Source organism: Sorex araneus, chromosome 2, assembly GCF_027595985.1.
Source record: "Sorex araneus isolate mSorAra2 chromosome 2, mSorAra2.pri, whole genome shotgun sequence".
In the NCBI taxonomy this organism is placed as follows: Eukaryota; Metazoa; Chordata; class Mammalia; order Eulipotyphla; family Soricidae; genus Sorex; species Sorex araneus.
The window spans coordinates 130907533-130927868 of NC_073303.1; the positions used below are offsets into that span (position 1 = coordinate 130907533).

The following is a 20336-nucleotide window of genomic DNA, read 5'->3' on the forward strand; positions in this document are numbered from 1 at the left end:
GTGGTGGGATCAGTGTTGAAATATTGCATGTCAATGATTATTGTGAATAACTTTATGAAAAATTAAAGAAACTAATGCGGTTTATGCCTGCTTCAGTCAGCTTAATCAGTGGCTGAATAGCAGCACTCCTACATAAAGTATAAGGATCATAGGTCATCATGAAACAACATAGCTACCAATTTAACCAAAGTGACTGAAGATTTACAGAGAGGCTGAAGAGATAGTGCCAATGTTAACTTCCTTGCATGCAGCAACCCCAATTTAATCTCCAATACTACTTACAGTCTCTTGGGCACAACCATGAGTGGTCCCTGAGCACTGACCTAGGAGTATTCCTAGAGCACTGCTGGGTAGGGCCCAAAGAACAAAAAAAAATTTAGGGAAGATACAAAACACATAGCAAGTTACTTTAGGAAAACACAAAATCTTTGCTTTCTAGGAAGAGAATGTAATAGTAAAACATTTTAAAAAATTTATTAAGGGAAGTTCAATAAACTAAGAGAATACTATCCTTTCAACAGAGAGAACTAAATTCTAGGGGCTGGAGTGATAGCATACTGGGTAAAGCACTGGCCTTGCAAATGGCCGGCTCGGGTTTGATTTCCAGCACCATGTATGGTCCCGAAGTCCTGCCAGGAGTGATCCCTGAGTGCATAGTCAGGAATAAGCTCTGAGCACAGCTGGGTATGGTCCAAAAAGGAAAAAAAAGGAGGGAGGAAAGAAAAGTAACCCTAGACAATGATTTTATCAGGTTCCATATTACCGTACTGTCCCCCAAACACTGCCAGGAGCAATCCCAAAGCTGTGGACTCTAGCCCCTAGCAAAATGGGAATAGGCTCACCCCCAAAAAAAGACCTACTTAGAGTTCAGGGTTGCAATACTTAAGAAGAAGAATAATGTGATGGGACATGATTTTTTTGGGGGGGGTTTGGATCACACCCGGCAATGCACAGGGGTCACTCCGCCTGGCTCATGCACTCAGGAATTACTCCTGGCGGTGCTCAAGGGACCATATGGGATGTTGGGAATCGAACCCGGGTCAGCCACGTGCAAGGCAAATGCCCTACCCACTGTGCTACTGCTCCAGCCCCGGGACATTACGTTTTTAGAGATTAAGAAGTTTAGATTATTTTGGGAGCTGGAGAGATAGTACAAGGGGTCACATGCTTGTATTACATGTGACCCCAGAGTGTGAGTACAACCTAGAACCAGGAGTAGCTCTAGAGCACAGTCAGCTGTGGCCCCCAAAACAAAATAAAAACAACTTTATTTAGAATTTGTTTTTTAAAACTTTTTGGTGTTTGGCCCACAGCCATAGTTCTCAGAGCTTATTCCTGCTGGCTCTGCATTCAGGGGTCACTCTGAAGTGACAGGGCTTGGAGGACCCTATGTGGTGCTAAACTTAGGTTGGCCACATGCAAGACAAACTCCTTACCTTCCAGGCAAGCAAGTGACTGCTGCTGGCTGCGCTGCGGGTACTCTGAGGTGTTGAGGATGGAACTCAGACCTCTGAGATGCAAAGCTTGTGTTCAGCGCATTGAGTGATCTCCCCGAACACTAGCTGTATATATATTTTTTCATTAAAGTTGACAGTTCTCGAGATTCAGTTCTTTTTCCCTGTACAGGACACCCAGAATATCTTTTATTTCCAAAGTTCCGAAAAAGTTGGGTTTTTTTTTTTTTCAGTCATCTCTGGGGTCCTTTGTTTGTCCATAGCTGTCACATTCAGGATCCGGCACTTAATAGGTACCACGTAGATGAAGACCGAGCGTTCAGGCTAGAGAGGTGCCATCCTTTCTCCTGCGTGTGACTGCTGGGTACCCAGCGCAGCTCCAGAACCACGGTCCTGGCCCACAGTCAGCCATGGTCCTGGAGCCAATTCCTGCCCGACCCGCCCTCGCGCAGGTCCCGCTCAGACCCCGCCCCTCTCCGCAGCAGGCCCCGCCTCGCGCGCCCGCCCCGCTCAGACCCTGCCCCTCCTGCGGCAGTCCCCGCTCAGACCCCGCCCCCAGCTCCCAGATCTCGCGAGCTTGCAGGCCCGTAGGGCCGACGGGAGGGCGGCCGCGCTGCAGACGGCCAAGATGGCGGTGGCGGCGGCTTCTCTGCGCGGGGCGGCGCTGTGTCCGCGGGGCGCGGGGCTGCCGGGCGCGCGGGTTCGGGGTCTGCTGTGCGGCGCGCGGCCCGGGCAGCTCCCACTGCGGACGCCTCAGGTGAGCGCCGGCACAAGCCCTAGGAGACGCGCGGCCCCGCAGTCCCGTGAAGGTCACGGCGGAAGGCTGGGTGCGGGCGGGCAGCAGCGGGCGGGAGGCCCCCTGGGCCCCCGGCCCGGCCCGGCCCCAGGCGCCTTCCGAGGGCGGGATGCTGGGCTCGGGCCGCGCGGCGGCACGGCTGGGCGGGGGGCGCGGGGCGCGGGCGCGAGCCGGCGGGGGCTGCGGGGGCTGCGGGGCTGCTCCCGGGGGTCGGCGCGACCCCCAGCCCGGCCTTCCGGCCTTGCGCCCACGGGTGACCTCGGGCTGACCTCGGCGCGCAGTGACCTTGGCCCCAGCGGGTCCGCGGGCTGGCGCTGAGCGCGGCTCTTGCAGGCGGCGGCCCTGTCGTCGCGGGCCGGCCTGTCCCGGGGCCGCAGGGTGGCGCTGACCGCGCTGGGCGTGCTGGCGGCCGGGGGCGCGGGCCTGGCCGCGGCGCTGCACTCGGCCGTGAGCGCCAGCGATCTGGAGCTGCACCCGCCAGGCTATGCGTGGACGCACCGCGGTCTTCTGTCCTCGCTGGACCACGCCAGGTACGAAGGGGGGGCGGGGGGCGGGGGGCGGGCCGGAGCCCGGCCGGAACCGCCGCTCACGCGCCCACCCCGCCCGCAGCATCCGCCGCGGCTTCCAGGTGTACAAGCAGGTGTGCTCATCGTGCCACAGCATGGACTACGTGGCCTACCGCCACCTCGTCGGCGTCTGCTACACCGAGGAGGAGGCCAAGGCAATGGCCCAGGAGGTGTGCAGGGGCCGGGACGCCAGGGTGCGGGCGGTGGGCTGGCGTGCTAGTGTGCTAGCCGGGGGCTGACGGGCTTCTGTGCGGCAGGTGGAGGTCCAGGATGGCCCCAATGATGATGGGGAAATGTTCATGCGGCCAGGGAAGCTGTCCGACTACTTCCCCAAGCCCTACCCCAACCCTGAGGCCGCGCGCGCTGCCAACAACGGAGCACTGCCCCCAGACCTCAGCTACATCGTAAGAGCCAGGTAAGAGCTGCTGAGGGTGTGTGGGAAGCTGGCCAGGCCCCGGTGTGGGTGTGAGCCCAGCAACTGCTCCCAGGCATGGCGGTGAGGACTACGTCTTCTCCCTGCTCACGGGCTACTGTGATCCACCGACCGGCGTGTCTCTGCGTGAGGGGCTGCACTTCAACCCCTACTTTCCTGGCCAAGCCATCGGCATGGCTCCTCCCATCTACAATGAGGTCTTGGAGTTTGATGATGGTGAGCAAGCCCCACCCTGCGGATGATAAGGCTGGACCCTTTCCCCAGGGCTCTGCTCCCGGGCTGGGTAGGGCAGGGTTTCTAGCAGCTGCCCTCATCTCTTACTGCACAGGCACCCCAGCCACCATGTCCCAGGTAGCGAAAGACGTGTGCACCTTCCTGCGCTGGGCATCCGAGCCTGAGCATGACCATCGCAAGCGGATGGGGCTTAAGGTAAGTAACAGCAGGACTGGGGCCTGGAAACAGGAGGGCTCCCCTCTGCCCATCCTCTGAGCCTGTCTCGCCCCCAGATGTTGATGATGATGGGCTTGCTATTGCCCCTGGTCTACGCCATGAAGAGGCACAAGTGGTCAGTCCTGAAGAGCCGGAAGCTGGCTTATCGGCCACCCAAGTGATCTTGCCCAAAGCCTGCTTGCCATCCCATCTGAACAGGAGCCATCCTGGGCCTGGTTGGGCCTCAGCTGGCCACCTTGGCCAAGACCCTCTTTTTGGGGGATGAGGGGAGGGGGCAGGAGGCTGGGCTCAAACTCCAGAATCTTCAGCCCTAATCATGGGAATAAATTAAGTTTCTCAAAATACATGACTGTTTGCTTGATATGATGTGGATTCACAGGGGAGTCCAGGCCCAAGAGACCTTTGCCTGTACCCACAGAACCCCAAGGATATCTGGTGGGGAGGAAGCTGCCTGGGCGCAGGTGAAGACAGGACAGAGTTCACCTGGTCAGGGTGGGAAGGCTGGGTTGCTGCTCAGGACAGAGGTCAGTGACAATCTGCATGAGGTGAGAGAAGCCAGGCAGCAGGGGGCGCCATGCCCTCCCAACAGCAACTTCCTGAGCCTTTCTGAAGCTCCCCAGGAGGGTAGAAGGGATGTCCTAGCGTAGGGGAGAGGTGGGAATCCGGAGGGAGGGATGGGTGTGCCAGGGTGCAGGCAGACCTCCCTGCTCAGTAAGGCGGGAACTGAAACCCAGGCTGCTGCACAGACAAGTATACTCGCTGGCTCGGAGCATCTTTAATGTACTCATTTTTGGTTTGGGGTTTCTGACCCAGCCGTGCTCAGGTCTGACTTCTGGCTCCTGGGCTCAGGGATCACTCCTGGGGGCTTGGGACCATATGGGATGCTTGCAATGGAACCTGTGTTGGCCGTGTGCAAGACAAGTGTCCTTTACGCTATCACTCAGGCTCCTCCGAGCATCTTAATGACAGCCGCTGGCCCTGCCCTCAGCATGGGATCCTAGGAGGATTCAAGTGGAGGTTCAGGGGCTGTAGACCTGGGGGAGAGAGGCCCCTCTCCCTGGAACTCTGCCACTCACTCCCTTCCCCACCCCCTACCTTGTGGGGGTGTCCAGGTGCAGGGCCTCTGGGTGCCACACATCTCACAGCCAGGCCGGCTCGGGGGGTTGATGTAGGTGCAGGATGGGCAAGACCAGCCGGACTGGGGAGGGAGGTGTGAGGACAGTTGTCCACCTGCCCTTGCGGTACCAGGGTGCCGAGCCACCCACCCTCTCCGGGTCCGTGCTCACCTGCAGGGGGCTAGGAAGGCTGTTGCTGGCTGGATGCGGGGCACGGGGCAGCTGCAGCAACTGAGGAAACCAGTGGCCTAGCTCCCTGCTTGTCTTCCAAGGGTTCTGAGGGCTGGCTCCTGCTGACAGGGGATGAATTCAGTTCTGACTGAGCTAGACACAGGGCACTATCCTCAGCCCCCGCAAGGACTGACCTGGGGCTTCATGTGAGGCCGAGAGCAGGTAAAGGGAAGCGGGGTCCCCATCCTGGCACACCCCATAAGAGGCGAGGCTGAGCTCAGGCACACAGAGATGCCGTCCGATGACCCAGCGCTGCACAGCAGGTGGGAAGCCCAGCTCCGAGAAGACCTGGGGCCAAAGTGGCAGGTCAGAGGGTGGTGGGGTGCCCTCCCTCCCCGCGGGTCCCCCACACACTCACCTGCTCCTGGAGGGCTGCTACAGTGTGGTGGGGGCAAACCCGCAGCACAACATGGGCTGAGGACGCAGCGTCCTCCACAGTGACCTGCAGCCTGGGCCAGAGTCGGGTCAGCAGGGAGCAGGGCCCCGGGGGAGGGGTGGGGGGCTGGAAGCAGGCCAGGCCTCACCTGATGGGTCCAGCAGGGAAACTGGCCTCCTGGAGCGAGATACTGAGAGCCACGTGGTGACGGGCCAAGATGGCTGCTGCTTCAGCAGCCCCCTGTCTGTCCCCACTGGCAATGGCACGGGCCAGGCGTTCTACCAGCTCCTCTGTAGGGAGAGGGGAAGAGCTGCACAGATTGGCACAAGTCACTCCTGCCGCCCCAATACCTGCCTTTACCTTTCTCCACCAAGTCTTCTGGGCTCCAGAGAACGTCCATTTTGGGCGGGGGGCATCTGGGGGGCCCGGACAGGGAAACAAGACTCGCTGGAGGGCCAGGGGTAGGGAGTGAGCTCTCGCCACCTGGGAGGGAAGAGCAGGCAGGTGGGCCCTCATCCCTACATCATCCCCAGGTCTCCATCCAGGGCTGTCTCCATCCTGCCCTGACTTCACGTCTCCCTGCCAGCAGCGGGCTCCCCCTGAGCCCATGCAGCTTGAGGGGACCTCTGGCACTCCACCCTCCCCGCAGCCTGCACGGCTGATTCTATTTTGGTTTTGGGCCACACCTGCCAATGTTCATGTTACTTCTGGCTCTGTACTGAGGAATTACTCCTGGCAGTGCTTGGGGGATTGTATGGGATCTTGGGGATAGAACCCAGGTTGGTCATGTGCCAGGCAAATGCCCTCCCTGCTATACTCAGGCTGTAGCCCCTTGTGTGTGGTTCTTGAAAACCCCCCAAGTCGTCCACAAGAACAGCTAAGGCTGCGTCACTCCGCAGACTCTCTGCTTGTTCTTACAGAGTGGGCTGCTGCCGTCTCCCCAGGCCTCACTGGCCCCAAGGGTCCTGAGCTGGGCAGAGCGCCGGAACCCAGGACCAGGGCTTGCAGCCCTATGCACATCATCCTTGGGGTTTGGACGGTGGCTCACCCAAGTGCTTCCCCACCTTCAGCACTGCCAAGTTTCTGCAGGGAACACGCTTAAGAGACTCCTTCTTCTGCTCCTCAGCAGGCCTACCTGGTGTCCACACAGCTGGTGAGGAGCGATGGGGCATTTGCCTCCTTTGGCACATGTGTGCTGCCTGGGCCTCACTTCCATATACCGTGTGCTTTTCTTTCTGACTCTCTGGCAGCTCTGCTCTCAGGAGCCACTTCCTGTACGCCCTGCCAGAATCTCTTTTCTCACTGCATCTCTCCTGGCGAACCTGGCCAGCATTTTCTACAAACACACATCACCTCACCAAATCCCTTGCTTCTGGCCAGATTCACAGGACCTTGTGGCCAAATTCACCCCTTCCAAGACAGGTCTGTGATCTGGCAGCAGCTCGACTGTCTCTTCACTCGCCGTCTCATGCCAACCACCAACTCTCGTCAGTTATGAATCTAGCCGGGCCCACACACCACTCCCCATCTCTCCAGCCCTATTTACCACATCATGAAGTGCCCTAATCACTGCCATTTCTTTCCCTTGGCGTTTTGGGATTCCACCCAACAGACAGCTCAGGGGCTACTCCCAGCTCAGTGCTGGAACTGGACCCTGGCATCCCAAAGGCAAAAAAAAAAAAGCATGAGCCGCAGCCCCTTCACTAGTCTGAGCCTGCCGCTCCCACCTAGCACCTCCCCGTGTTCACCCTCGCAGACCGTAGCTCTCCACCCTGCTCTTTTCTCCACTTTCTCTCCCCTGGAGACTTTTCAGCACCCCAAGCAGAGTGAGGCAAACAGACTCCCTCTTGCCCAACCCTCGCCGCCTGTGGGGTGCAGGTGAGCTCAGCCGCCCCAGTACGAACCGTTTTGTCCGTCAAGGGTGGCTCCTCGAAGCAGGGCAGCCCACTGCTGTGCCTCCAGAGGGTCGGGAAAGTTTAGGCTGAGGGTCCCCGGGCCTCCAGGGGGCGGCCGCAGCTCATGCTGGTGGGGACTTCGGATGGTGTAAGAGACCAACTCCAAGGGCCACTCCAAGTTGACCTGCAGGAGCAGAGGGCGGGCTCAGCGCCTCCCCTGCAGGAAGTAACTTCACCAGAGACCAGAGAGACCTCGGCAACAGCAACAAACCACTACTCCCGCCCCCAGCCACCGCCGCGCAGCCCCGGGAAAGGGAAGTAAAGGCCAGCAGGCCAGAGCTGGGAGGCAGGAGAGCCAGGCTCTCGCCCCGCGGCCGCACTCACCACCCACCGCCCCGCGCCTCGCCCCGACCCCCGCCCGCACTCAACGCCCACCGCCAGGTGCCCCGCGACCCCCGCCCGCACTCACCACCCTGCGTCCCGCGCCCCCTCGCCAGCACTCACCGCCCCGCGCCCCACGCCCCCCAGCTGCAGCCGGAAGCGCCCGGGCCGCTCGGGATCCGCGCTCAGCTGCAGCCTCCGCAGGGGCGACCCGGCCTCAGGTCCCGCGCCCAGAGGGCGCACCGCGGCGTGCACCGCCAGCAGCACAGCAGCCGAGTCTGGGTCCGAGTCTGCGGCCGCCGCCGCGCCACCCGCCGGCGGAGCCATTTCAAGTGCGGGCCCGGCCCGGCCCCCGCCGCCGCTTCCCCGGGCTCGGGCTGCCGCACGCCACTGCCGGCCGGAAACCTACGCCGCGCGCCGGGAGTTCCGGGCGCGGCCGGGGCCTCGGCAGCCGGCGGGAGCAGCTTCGGCCCATCCCTCTGGCCTCTCCGATGGAGTGACGGGGCGCGGGAGCACCAGGGGGCTTGGACGCCCGGATGCCTGGACAGTGCGTCCGTCCCGAACCCCGAAGCTGCCCAGAGACCCCGCATACCGCCCTCCGAGCCATCCCGCCCCGCCCGCTCGGGGACCCCGGCCTCGCGGGGCGGGGCAGGTCACGGCTGAGGCCAATGAGCGACGAGGAGGGGGCGGGCTCGCGCCCGAAAGGTGTGACGGACAGGCGCCCTGTCCAGTAGAAACGGAAGACAGGACTGAGTGGCGGCCACCGCCCCCAATGGTTGTCCTGCTCTGGATTCCGGGGGCGGCTGCCGGCCATTCAGAGGTGTGGGGACGGGCCTTGCGGCCGCTTGTTGTTGTCCGGTCCGGGGAGGCAGAGGTCGCTCGCGGCTTCGCTGGGGGACTGGGGGCGGTCGGCTGGCAGGTCGGTCGCGAGAGTCGGGCGCCGTGCAGGGGCGAGGCTATGTCGCGGTGGCAGCCCGGACGGGCCGGCTGGGCCGGGAGTAACGGGACGTCTTCGCGGAGCTTCTTCCCCCGGATATCGTGCGGCCCGAGCGGAGACCGCGGCGCCGCCCCCCGGCCGTGAGAGGCCCGCGCCGCCCTCTCGGCGCACCACAAGCCGGCGCAGCCCGATCGAGCCCGGCCCAGCAGGTGGGTGAGCGCCGGGGCCGGGCGCCGGCTCGGGCCCTGCGGGACTACGGGCCCCAGCAGGCCGCGCGCCGCCGCGCCTGCGCGCCGGGCGCTCTGCCCCCTGGGATCTGAAGTTCGTCGTGCAGGGCGGCTGGTCCCCCTGGGTTCGGGCGGGAGGCGGACGCTGCCCAGTGGCCAGACAGCGGGCCCTTGCAGAGACCGTGGCTGCACCGTCAGAGCCTGGACACTTGCCATGGCGGGTAGAGAGAACTGAGGAACCTCTGATTTCTTTCACCTAGAAAGCTACCTTGAGTGGGGAGGAGAGTGTAGGCTCTTAATGTGGTTGAGGAATTCCAGCTGAGGGGCCTTCGCGGGCCCACAGTGCCCCCCATAGCGGTAGGGCTCCCGCATCCGGTGGGAGATGGAGGCTCAATGTGCAAGAGGTGTGGCCGACCGGGGCGCGCACCTGCAACTCTCAGGTAACAGGACAGCAGCCTGGCCCAGAGCTTGGGAGTAGGCTGGCAGGAATCCCGCTTGTTGCAGGGGCTTCTGCTTTCTGGAGGGGGCTGAATGCAGAGCCGGGCCAGCACCCATGAAGCTGCCCCTTCCTTAGGCAACAGCAGCTAGCTCCTCAGCGCACAGGACTTCTCCGAGGACATGAAGCTGTTGGAGAACTCCAGCTTCGAGGCCATTAACTCGCAGCTCACCGTGGAGACGGGAGATGCTCACATCATTGGCAGGTAAGGCCAGGGGTCGGGGTGGGGTGGGGGTGGGTGGGCTCTGGGAGACTGGTGACTCCAAGGTCACTCTGTCTCCACCCGAGTGGAACCTCGGTGGGTGACAAGCTCCACGGCTGCCTGTGTCACAGGATTGAGAGCTACTCATGCAAGATGGCGGGCGATGACAAGCATATGTTCAAGCAGTTCTGCCAGGAGGGGCAGCCCCACGTGCTGGAGGCACTGTCCCCGCCACAGACGTCTGGCCTCAGTCCCAGCAGGTGAGCCAGCGTGGAAACTGCTCCAGGGCTGCTGGGACAGGGCTATGCTAGGCTGATTCTTCTCTGTGTAGACTGAGCAAGAGCCAAGGAGGCGAGGATGAGGGCCCGCTGAGCGACAAGTGCAGCCGCAAGACGCTCTTCTACCTGATCGCCACACTCAACGAGTCCTTCCGGCCCGACTACGACTTCAGCACGGCACGGAGCCACGAGTTCAGCCGGGAGCCCAGCCTCAGCTGGGTGAGTGCCAGGGGGACAAGGCACCCCCTCTGCTGTACCCCTTTTCCCACTCTGCGTGGGGCCTCCCATCTCAGAACTCTGAGCTCTGCCTGTGCTGGTCCAGGTGGTGAATGCAGTCAACTGCAGCCTGTTCTCGGCCGTTCGGGAAGACTTCAAAGCCCTGAAGCCGCAGCTGTGGAATGCAGTGGACGAGGAGATCTGCCTGGCGGAGTGTGACATCTACAGGTGTGCTACATCCCTGTGGGGCTGGGGGCAAAGGGGCCTGGGACCTTACGCTGCCATACTCCTTAGCTACAACCCAGACCTGGACTCGGACCCCTTTGGAGAGGATGGGAGCCTCTGGTCATTCAACTACTTCTTCTATAATAAGCGTCTTAAGAGGATCGTGTTCTTCAGCTGCCGCTCCATCAGGTTGGCCCCTGCCCACGCCCTCCAGCCCCCACTGTGACCCTTACTATTTACTACCCAGCGGTTTCTGCCTCTCTCATGTCTCTGCCCTCCCTGGACATCCTGCGTGGGCTCGGTGGCGGGTCCTAAGGCGGTTCCCCCACCTCCCCCAGTGGGTCCACGTACACTCCCTCTGAGGCGGGCAACGAGCTGGACATGGAGCTGGGGGAGGAAGAAGAGGAGGAGGAGGAGGAGGAAGAGAGCGGGGGTGGAGGCAGCGAGGGAGGACCTGAAGAGAGTGGCACCGTGGAGGAGGACAGGTACGTGCTGGCTGTGGTGACCCGGCCCCTGAGCCTAGAGCAGCCAAGACAGCCTGGGGCCCTCTGCCTGACCCTTCACGGCCTGCTCTGTGCCTGCTCCTGCCCAGGGTCCCAGTTATGTGTATGTGAGGGGCAGGAGCAGAGACCCCGGCTTCATCCAGCTTCAACCAGTGCCTGGACCTGCCCACTTGCTGCTGACCCGACCCCGGTGCTGCCACAACTCCAGCACCATCCAGGTCATTTTGACTTGGCCCTTGGCCTCCTGCATATGGACGTCCACTCAGCCCACAGGCTTCTGCTGCCCACATGGTGGCAGGACTGAACAGTATCGGGCCTGTTGGGTAGAGCCTCTGCCCTGCCCTAATGAGCTGACTGGACGGGGCTGCAGGATCATAGAGTTTATTTTTGTATTTTGTACTGGCTTGGGCCTGGGCCTGCACACTCCGGTCCCAAGGGCCAAGACCCAGCAAGCAGGCCGCCCAGTGGTCATTCTCCTAGGCCTGGCCAATCCCGGACGCCCACCTGTAAACCCCACCTTGCCCACTGGGCAGTGTGCACTGAGTGTCACTTTGCTGCAGCTCGTTTGTTTCCAATAAAAGTTTGTGACTTCACTGGCCTGTGGTGGATAGCTTGTAGGGGGCGGGGCGGGGGCGGGGCCTGGGCGGGACACCATGTACCCTAGCAACAGTTGGCCCTAGCAACAGTGGGCCGGCCGTAAGCGCTGTTGATCTGTCTGGGCCAGGAGGTACAGCCACCTGAAGACGCCCAAAGCACTGAAGAAGAAAGTGATGGATGGACGCAAGTGGCTCCTGGTTCAGAACGTGGGCTAATATGATATCTGACTTGGGGGCGGGGCCTGTGGCAGCACGTGTTTTAGCAACCGTTGGTCCGAGGAGCTGTTAGGTCGTCGAGCCCAGGACCAATAGACTTGTGGAGCAGTGGAGACAGAAGTGATGGGTGTGTGCAGTCCCTTTCAGTCTAGCTCAGGACATGGGCTGGGGAGCCGGAGAGAATACAGGTCTTCAGGCAGGAGACCCTGGTTTGATTTCCTGGTGCCACATACTCCCCCCACCCCCCAGCGCAGAGCCAGGAGTAGGCTCTGATCTCTACAAGCTGTGGCCCAGATTCTACTCGCCTCCCCTCCAAAACCAGGACATGGGAAGGTGACCCTCACTCAGGAACTGGCCCTGCCAGGAATCCCAGCTCCCAGGGCAGTCTCACCTGCCAGAGCTCTTAGGGCTGCTGGGATGGGGGGGCCCAAGACTGAGTGAACATCCACCTGCAGCCTCATCGTCCAGCAACTCACAGCAAGCGATGCACCTGTCCTTGGCCACCCGTGGCTACCAGCTCTGGCAGCTGCTCCGCTCCAGCCTCCACAGCGTTGTGGAGAAGGTGTGGCACCTGCCTCTGTGGCTTCTGGGATGGTCTGGGGCTCCCGAGGGGTCCCTGAGCAGGTAGGCCACTAGCTTCCCCTGCAACTCCTCCCCTCCCCCATAGGAGAAGACCGCTGAGCTGTGTGAGACGCACTTGACACATGGGCTGGAGCCAGTGCGCATTCTCAAGGTGGCAGCAGGGCTGAAGTCTGTGGTGCAGGGCTTGGAGGGGAACCGTTTTGTGGTGCTGGATGGTGCAGGCTTCCTGCACCTGTACCGGGACAGCGGCATTGTGGAGAAAAAAGTCAAGGCCCCAGTGGCACTGGCAGGGCTGGTGAAAGTGCTAGGCCAGCTAGATGCTGTGAGTGGCTTTGTAGGCTGGGGCCCCTTCGGGTTGGCCCTCCTGAGGCCGGATTTCAGCCTGCTATGGTTGAGTGAGCCCAGGAAGAAGAGGGTGCCTGAACACAACCCCATCTGCTGCATGCTGGTGCCAGATCAGGAGCAGCTGCTGGTGGCCGAGGCAGGAGGAGGCCTGTCCCTCTGGAAGTTCCATGCAGGAGGGCATCTCCTGGTGCCTTTTAGACCATTTCTACAGCCAGAGCCAAGTCCTAGAGGTGCACTTGTTCGGCTGGTTCTGGGTCCTGAGACAGCCCAGGGCTCCTGCTGCTGCTTCGCTGTGTTCAGCTCTGAGGTGTTCACCTTTGACTTGCACACCTGGACCTTCACAGATGTGCGCAGGAATCTCCATAAAACGTGAGGAGCCTGGGGCACCAGGCAAGGTGTTGAGGGTCAGCTGCTGTTGGAGCCTGGCCGCACTGGTGCTCTGAGTCCATTTGCTTCTTGGCCCACAGTACCATCATGGACCTGGTATACTGCGGAGAGCTGAAGGTCACAGTCACAGCTTCCCGTGACAGCACAGTGAAGGTGTGGGAGGCAGACTGGCAGATCAGGATGGTGTTCCTGAGCCACACAGGTGTGCCATGCCGCAGGGCTTTGAGACCAGACTTCTACCCAGCCAGGAACTGCCTTCTGCCCCTACCTGTGCCACAATCCTGGCCCTGCTGGCTATCTGGGGCTAAGTCTCAGAAACGCCCCTCCTGCAGGCCCAGTAACAGCTCTGGCTCTGCTTCCCGACACGACCCTGGTGGTATCAGCCTCACAGGACGGGACGATGCGCACGTGGGATCTGCAGGAAGCGGCGCAGGTGGGAGAGGTGGTGCTGGACTGCCCAGGACCAAACCAGCCGCTGGGGCAGGTGACCCGCCTGTTGCCGCCCCCCGACCTGGGCCGCCCACTGCTCTCATTGCGCGTCTCGAGCGTGCAGCTGTGGCGCTTGCGCACGCTGTACTCGCCCCTGGCGCAGCTGTCGGCGCCGGTGCTGCACCTACAGGTGGCACCCCCGCCGCCAGGGCCGATGCAGTCCCCGCTGCAGCCCCCACTGCCGACGCGCCTCGTGTGCGCCTGCGCCGACGGCTGGGTCTATCTGGTGTCGGTGGTGACCGGGCTAACAGTGACCGCGCTGCTGCTCCAGCCCGACGACTGCGCAGCCGCAGTGGCCTACTGCCTGCCGTGGGAGGTCCTGTGCGTGCTGACGCGCAACGGCCACCTGGTGTTCGCCACATCCGCCTGCTGCCCCATGCGCGTGCTGCACCGAGAGCGCCCGCCGCTGCCCCCCGGCCCCCGGCCCTGCTGCTTGCACCTTTACAGCCACTTCTCGGACCCCAAAAGCGCGTCCGACACTTGGGAGATGGTGCGCCAGCGCGGGGCTGAGGTGCGAACCTTGGACGTGGCCAACACCTGGAAGGACAAGAACCGGTGGGTGCCAGGGCCCGACAGTGCACAGCTGGAAGAGGACCAGCATTGGTGGGTGGGGCTAAGTGGGCGTGACGACGGTCTCAGGGTTGGGTCTGGGCGGGCGGGGCAAATGGAGAGTGCCCTAAAGCTACTGGTGCCTTCAGGTACCTGACCCTGGTAGGACACACGAATGGCACACTGGCGGTCCTGGACTTGTTCTCCTGGAAAACCACCTTCCACACAGACGCACACTGCCCTACTCCCGTCACAGCCATCGAATCCACCTGGAACAGTGTCGTCACCTCAGGTCAGTACCACCGAAGGTCAGCTCAGCTCAGTCTCCTCAGGTCAGTACCACCAAAGGCTTAGGCACTCTTGCTTCTGCTGCAGGGGAAGACCTGATGGTGAAGGTGTGGCGAATCTTCCCCTATGCCGAGGAGAGCCTTAGCCTGCTATGCACCTTTGCCTCCTGCCACCGGGTGGTAGCACTGTGCATCCTGGGCAGGACCATTGCCATGGCCTTCGAGGACCCCAACAATGCCACCTATAGCTTGGTGCACCTCAGCCTGGACCATGGCATCCGCCATGACCACCGGCCCCAGGATGACCCCACTGACCACATCACCAGTAGGGAGCAGGGCAGAGGGGCAGTCTGGGGCCCACAAGACTCTAGCCCTTGACCTCATCAGCCCCTGCCTCTCCAGGCCTTTGCTGTTGCCCCTCACTGAAGCTGTACGCCTCCTCCAGCCTGGACCGCACTGTCCGCATCTGGACAGCAAAGAACCGCCTGCTGCGGTGGGTGGATTGGTGAGAGACTTGGGAGGTCTCAGAAAGCTGTGGCCACAGCTAAAGTCTTGCCTCCTGACACCCCTCCAGACTCATGCTGCTGGATGGGACCCCTCAGGCTCTGGCCTTCTGTGGCAACAGTGGGGACCTGGTGTTGGCACTCGGCTCCCATCTCTGCCTCATACCACACAGCCTTTACTTGCCCACATTCTACCTGCTAAAGGTGTGTAGGAGCACAGGGGTGGGGATGGGGGTTGCAGGAGCACAGGGTGTGTGTGTGTGTATGTCTGTGTATGTCTGTGTGTATGCAGGAGCACAGGGTGTGTGTGTATATATGCAGGAGCACAGGATGTGTGTATGAATATATGCAGGAGCACAGGGTGTGTATGTGTGTGTAGAAGCATAGGGTGGGTGGGTGTGCAGGAGCATAGGGCAGGGATGGGGTGTAGGAGCACAGTGTGAGGATATGTGTGTAGGAATACAGGGTTGTGTATGTGTGTTTGTGTTTTTTATAGGAGCATAGGGTGTGTGTGTGTATGAAAGAGCACAGGGTGTGTGTGAGGGACACAATGTGAGGTTGTGTGTATGTCTGTGTGTGAGTGTATGTATGTAGGAGCACAGGGTGGGAAGGGGTGCAGGCAGATCAGTGCCCAGACCAGCCTGAGGCTCTTTCTTTCTGTTTAGAAACTGTGCCAGAAAACTCCCAAAGTGGTAGATGACCCTCCGTTGCCTCTTACCTGCCATGCGTCGCTGACCACAGTCCAGCTGCAGAGGCTTACCCTGCAGGGGACAGCCAGCTGCAGACATCCCAGCAGGCTCTCAGAGCTGGCCCTCAAGCCCTCACCCAGCACCTGCGGGTCTGAACCAAGCACAATCCCCTGACATCGGGCACCGGGGCTCCGGGGTTCCTGAGCCACTATAAACCTGCCAGGGCCCTGGTGGGGAGTAACTAGACTGCCCAGCACAGCCCTGCGGCAGCTCTGTCCACATCCACCTGAGCTCCTTTCCATCCGCAGCACCGCCTTGCCACCCAGTCCCACCACACTTCAGCAGCCTGAGCCTGAGGAGGTGGGCTCACCCTGCCCATTCCCCTGGGGGTGCCTAGGGTTCCTGTGGAGGTCTGGGAAGCTGGACTGACCCCAGACCCCTGTGGCAGGACTTGGAAGCCCTGATCCGCCGGGACCATGACCTGCAGAAGCTGAGACTGGGACTGGTGTTACCAGTGCGGCAGATCTTGTTGTCCTTGTGGCAGCACCAAGAGGCCTTCGAGAACTACCTGAGTGCCATCTATGGCGTTGACCTGAAGGTGGGTGAGCAGCCAGCCCCACCAGTCCTGCTTCTTGTGGCAGCAGGCAGCCAACAACTCTTCTGCGACCCCTTGCAGGAACTGTCCCCAGGCCATGCCACCCAGGGCTGGTGCTCCATGAACCTCTCCCTGGAGAGGGAAGCCAGTGCCAGCTCCCTTTTCCTGAAGGCTGAGGACCACCTGGCTCCAGAGGCCACAAGGATCTCGGACACGCCCTCTGACCACCCTCCCAGAGTTTCCTTTCCCATCACTCCCACCCCTCAAGAAGTGCACAGCAAGGCATCCCAGGTGAGCCCCTATCCCCTGCCCCCTGCCCACCAGCACTGCCCACCATAACTCTCCCTCCCACCCCCAGCTGCTGGCCTGCTCCTCCCTGAGCAGCAGCCTGCACCTCAGCCTAGACCTGCAACTCCAGGACTTGGATCGGCGCCAGGAGTGGAGGAGGAAGTTGGAGCAGCCCCTGAAAGCCCCCCTGCAGAAACCAGTGAGGGCCCTGCAGGGGGGCTGCCTGTGGGTTCGGGCACCCTGCTCTGTACTGAGTGCCTCTTCTCTGCCCAGATCCCCCTGCTGCTGAAGAGGAGACCCGAGGAACTTGTCTCGAAGTTTCAGGGCTTCTTCCCCGCCATACTTGGGTCTAGTGCAGTAAGGAAGTGCCGTCCTCCGGGCCCCCCTCTCCTGTATACTTCACTCCCGTTCCTTTGCTGAAAATAATTGTGTTGGCATCTGACCCACACGGCTCCCTCCACCCCCTGTCATTACTCTTGCTTTCGGGTGAAGCAGGGGACAGTGCTCCTAGCGCTTGCCCAGGTGCCAAAAAAGGGGACCATGCAATAGGGTGTCCTCCCTCACAGCCCTCAGAATTTTCTTCATCCTCCCACCTGCTCTCTCCTCTGGAGGCACCTTTCTCCACCCTCCAAGTTGCTATCCCAGTCCCTGCCCCAGGGCCAGGCCAAGGTGTGGGGACTTAAGATGTCAGGACCCCCCAGAGACAGCAGTGCTCTGTCCCCAGTGGGGGCTGCTGGTACTGAGTGTGCAGTGGGCAGCTGAATTCTGGGCCTGCCTGAGCATCCTTCATTCCATCCACCCACAGAAGCCCCCGCTGCCTATCCAGTTCCCAGGCTGCGTGCCCAACTCGGTGGTGCTGCAGCAGTTGTGGCTATGTCGGGAGCTGAAGGAGCTGACATCCCTCTCACAAATGCTTCTCTGTCACCAGCTTCCCAATCAGCACCAGGCAAGGGGCTGGAGGGCAGGAACAAGGGTGCTCCCTTGTGACCAGCAGGTGGCTTATGACTTCCTGTCTATAGATGATCAAGGCCTGGGGCAAAGTTTGGCCATCCCTCAAGAGGTGGCTATGGCGGCGGAAGTTGATCCTGTATGGGGATAAGGAGGAGGAGGAGGAGCAGGTCTCGGACTCGGGGAGCATGAACGTGCAGCAGGTCACCGTGGAGGGCAAGCAGGAGCTACAGGTGGCCTTCTCATGCTGCCCTGGGCTGAGGGTGCGGGGCCAGGGCAGGAGGATGGTCAGGCTTTAACTGCTCTCTCCCCTGAGGTCTTGGAGCAACTCCTGCAGAGACAGACCCATGGTGGTAGCCCCTTAGATAATGCTGAGCGCCGCCAGCATGCCCTACACTCTATGAGAGAGGAGCGCTATCGGCATCTACCTGCGTTCCTGACTTTCTTCGTTCTCCAGAACTGGTTTAAAAGGCTCTTCCCCACCTTCACCCTGGAGGTCTGGGGAATCCCGACCCCCAAGAGGGGCGAGTGGTATGGGCAGTGGTTTCAGTGTGTGTGTGGGGTGCTCAGTTGGCTGCGACTATCCACATAGGCATACCCCGAGATGGGCACAGTAGATGGCCTGGCCTTGCAGTTTATGGACCTGTTAGGAGAAGCATCCTGGACTGATCGCATCCACCTTCTGCACGCACTGCAGAGGCTGCTCCCCAGCATGAGCCAGAAGCTGCGTGACCGGCTGCACGACCTCATGGTCTTCATGCTCAACCAGGAGGAGCCCCCCCACCTGGAGGTGCACTCAACCTTGTCCTGCCCACATCTGATCCCCCAGTCCTTTTCCTATCTCTCCACCCTCACTCTAGCTGCCTTGCACAGGATGAGACACAGAAGAAGTTCGTGATGCTGGCACTGCAGTTGCTTCTGTCCTGCTCCCTAGAGTCCAGAGAGGTGATAGTGCAACTCTTGTCCTACTTCCTCTACTCGCCAGTCTCCTGCTGGTGAGTTCTGCACTCTGCCTACTACTGCTGGGCAGGGCAGAAGGGGGGCTGCCTCTAAGCTGCCTATACCCATCCCAGGCCTGAGATCCAGAGTTTGCTGGCCAAGCTAGGCCTTTGTGACCCACATGGATTCCTGTTCAAGGACATGCTGACCTGGGTGCAAGGCCCAGACTTCTTTTCCAAGGCCCTCCTGCACAAGCGCTGCCAACAGAAGCTGGAGGAGCTGATGCAGAACATGGAGGTGTGGACAGGCTCCTCGCAGCCTCCAGAGGCCAGGGGAGAGCCAGGCACCTCTTTCATCCTCCCTCAGCCCTTGCTGGTGTTCTCGGGTGTTTCCAGTGACAGCCTTGGGCGCTGTCCTGCCTTACTATGTGGGATGGGGCCTATGAGCCTTGGGCAGTCACCTCCTGCACTGGCTGCCTCCCTCTCAGATGGCGGATACTACACCACCACTGACGGACACTACATCAGAGCTGCTATCCATTTCAGCACATCCCCGTCTTTCCAAGGACACTCTGCTGCAGATGCCGTCCATCTCCAAGGCACCCACTCCCACCCCTCCGAGGCTTACAATGGTGGCCTTGCCCAGGGAGGCGGAGGGGAAGCCGGGGGAGATACAGCTCCTGATGCCCTCAGCCCAGCCCCTCAGCCTCAGGCCCACCCGTCACATGCTCTCGGAGATTCTGCTGCAGTTCTCCTCGCACGTCTCGCACACCTCCATTCTTGAGGATTCCCTGCCGCAGGAACACTCAGACTGGTCACGGATGCAGGTGCTGGACCTGAAGGCCATGGACGCACTCAATTTCTTCTGTGAGCAGATGAGTGCCCGGGAGGGTTTCTTCCAACCGGAGAGGCTGGAGAGGAGGTTCCTGGACCTCCACGTCGGTCGCAGCCTGCTTACAGGGAGCACCAAAGTGGTGGTGCCCCAGACCAAGACTGGCGGCCGCAAAGGGTAAGAATGTTTTGGATGGAGGCTGGAGCAATAGCACAGCAGGTAGGGCGTTTGCAGTGCACGCAGCCGACCCGGGTTCGATTTCCCAGAATCCCATATGATCCCCTGAGCACCGCCAGGAGTTAATTCCTGAGTGCATGAGCCAGGAGTAACCCCTGTGCATCGCCGGCTGTGACCCAAAAAGTAAAAAAAAAAAAAAGTCTTGGATGGTGCTGGTGGTGGGAGGTGGGGGCGAGGCCTGCAGGGGGGGGCAGAGTATGTGGGCAGGGTGAGACGCGGGGGCGGGGCAATGTTTGGGGGTGAGGCATAGATGGACGAGGGTGGGGGTGGGGAGGCCAGTGGGAGCGCGGCAGTGTTGGGGTGGGACGGGGCCTATGTGGGTATGATAAGACCCGTGGGCGGGGCGCTTGTGGGGGCGGGGCTAGACCTGTGGGCAGATTGGGCAAGGCCTGAGGTACAGCTGGCCAATCCCCATCCCCGGCTGCGTCCTCCTCCTCCTCCTCCTCCTCCTCCTCCTCCTCCTCCTCCTCCTCCTCCTCCTCCTCCTCCTCCTCCTCCTCCTCCTCCTCCTCCTCTTCCTCCTCCTCCTCCTCCTCCTCCTCCTCTTCCTCCTCCTCCTCCTCCTCCTCCTCCTCCTCCTCCTCCTCTTCCTCCTCCTCCTCCTCCTCCAGGCAATACCGCATTCACCGGCTGCAGGAGATCCAGGCCCGGGTCCCTGCGCGGCGAACTAGGGCAGCGGCTGCGTGGCAGAGAGGTGCGTGGGGTCTTCCGTCCCTCCCTCTCTCCTGCGCAGTCCAAACGCCCCTCTGACTCCGAACTGCCCTGCTGCCTCCCAGGCCCGAAGCCGACTCAGCCTTTGGGCCGCATCCGGGCGCTGAAGCTGCCTCTGCCACGAGCGGAACTCCGGCCCTTCCCACCGGGCTGGCCCCGACCGGCCCGCCCGCTTCCCCCTCTGCTGCTGCAGCCCGCCCTGCAGCGCTACTTTGTGCCCCAGAGCTCTGATCCTGACAGATATACCTAAGAGCCAGAGGCCTCCGACTGGACCCCACCTGCCCCAGAGCCCTTTCCTGTCCTCTGCCTGGCCAGTCGCCCCTGACCCTGCCCAGGCTGGAATAAAGAGCAGTGGCCACACAC

The 20336-nt window shown here is 61.3% G+C and overlaps 4 protein-coding genes across 7 annotated transcripts; 3 read left to right on the forward strand and 1 right to left on the reverse strand.

Moving 5' to 3' along the window:
• The first annotated feature begins 2042 nt into the window (after positions 1 to 2042).
• LOC101555423 (cytochrome c1, heme protein, mitochondrial) lies at positions 2043 to 4043 on the forward strand. Its single transcript, XM_004618651.2, has 7 exons — positions 2043 to 2211; positions 2584 to 2780; positions 2860 to 2986; positions 3074 to 3231; positions 3305 to 3465; positions 3578 to 3678; positions 3756 to 4043. Exons 1-7 carry the CDS (start codon positions 2083 to 2085, stop codon positions 3858 to 3860), a joined length of 978 nt encoding a protein of 325 aa, XP_004618708.1. The 5' UTR covers positions 2043 to 2082; the 3' UTR covers positions 3861 to 4043.
• A 145-nt stretch (positions 4044 to 4188) lies between these two features.
• SHARPIN (SHANK associated RH domain interactor) lies at positions 4189 to 8355 on the reverse strand. The gene is made up of 9 exons (XM_055125580.1): positions 7821 to 8355; positions 7326 to 7500; positions 5782 to 5904; positions 5570 to 5711; positions 5404 to 5494; positions 5180 to 5333; positions 4986 to 5104; positions 4795 to 4897; positions 4189 to 4696 (listed from the first exon to the last, which is right to left on the reverse strand). The coding sequence occupies exons 1-9, from the start codon at positions 8022 to 8024 to the stop codon at positions 4659 to 4661; spliced, it is 1149 nt and encodes a 382-aa protein (XP_054981555.1). The 5' UTR covers positions 8025 to 8355; the 3' UTR covers positions 4189 to 4658.
• Positions 8356 to 8544: 189 nt separating this feature from the next.
• On the forward strand, positions 8545 to 11374 carry MAF1 (MAF1 homolog, negative regulator of RNA polymerase III). 4 transcript variants are annotated; one of them, XR_008628474.1, is made up of 8 exons: positions 8547 to 8843; positions 9436 to 9562; positions 9691 to 9819; positions 9891 to 10056; positions 10160 to 10281; positions 10348 to 10467; positions 10595 to 10763; positions 10871 to 11006. XR_008628474.1 is itself a non-coding variant. In XM_004618652.2 (8 exons), exons 2-8 carry the CDS (start codon positions 9480 to 9482, stop codon positions 10890 to 10892), a joined length of 789 nt encoding a protein of 262 aa, XP_004618709.1. In that variant the 5' UTR covers positions 8547 to 8843; positions 9436 to 9479; the 3' UTR covers positions 10893 to 11034. The 4 variants fall into 4 exon arrangements, 3 of the variants coding, with proteins under 3 accessions (XP_054981557.1, XP_054981556.1, XP_004618709.1); XM_004618652.2 differs by having other exon boundaries at positions 10617 to 10763; positions 10871 to 11034; XM_055125582.1 differs by having other exon boundaries at positions 8545 to 8843; positions 9366 to 9562; positions 10617 to 11374.
• Positions 11375 to 11686: 312 nt separating this feature from the next.
• WDR97 (WD repeat domain 97) lies at positions 11687 to 20336 on the forward strand. The gene is made up of 23 exons (XM_055129629.1): positions 11687 to 12155; positions 12261 to 12889; positions 12988 to 13109; positions 13240 to 13951; positions 14095 to 14237; positions 14321 to 14557; positions 14635 to 14725; positions 14807 to 14939; positions 15401 to 15573; positions 15733 to 15784; positions 15873 to 16022; positions 16101 to 16310; positions 16378 to 16506; positions 16581 to 16664; positions 17113 to 17253; positions 17327 to 17488; positions 17572 to 17751; positions 17848 to 18045; positions 18129 to 18250; positions 18329 to 18491; positions 18682 to 19202; positions 19874 to 19956; positions 20039 to 20336. Exons 1-23 carry the CDS (start codon positions 12078 to 12080, stop codon positions 20221 to 20223), a joined length of 4698 nt encoding a protein of 1565 aa, XP_054985604.1. The 5' UTR covers positions 11687 to 12077; the 3' UTR covers positions 20224 to 20336.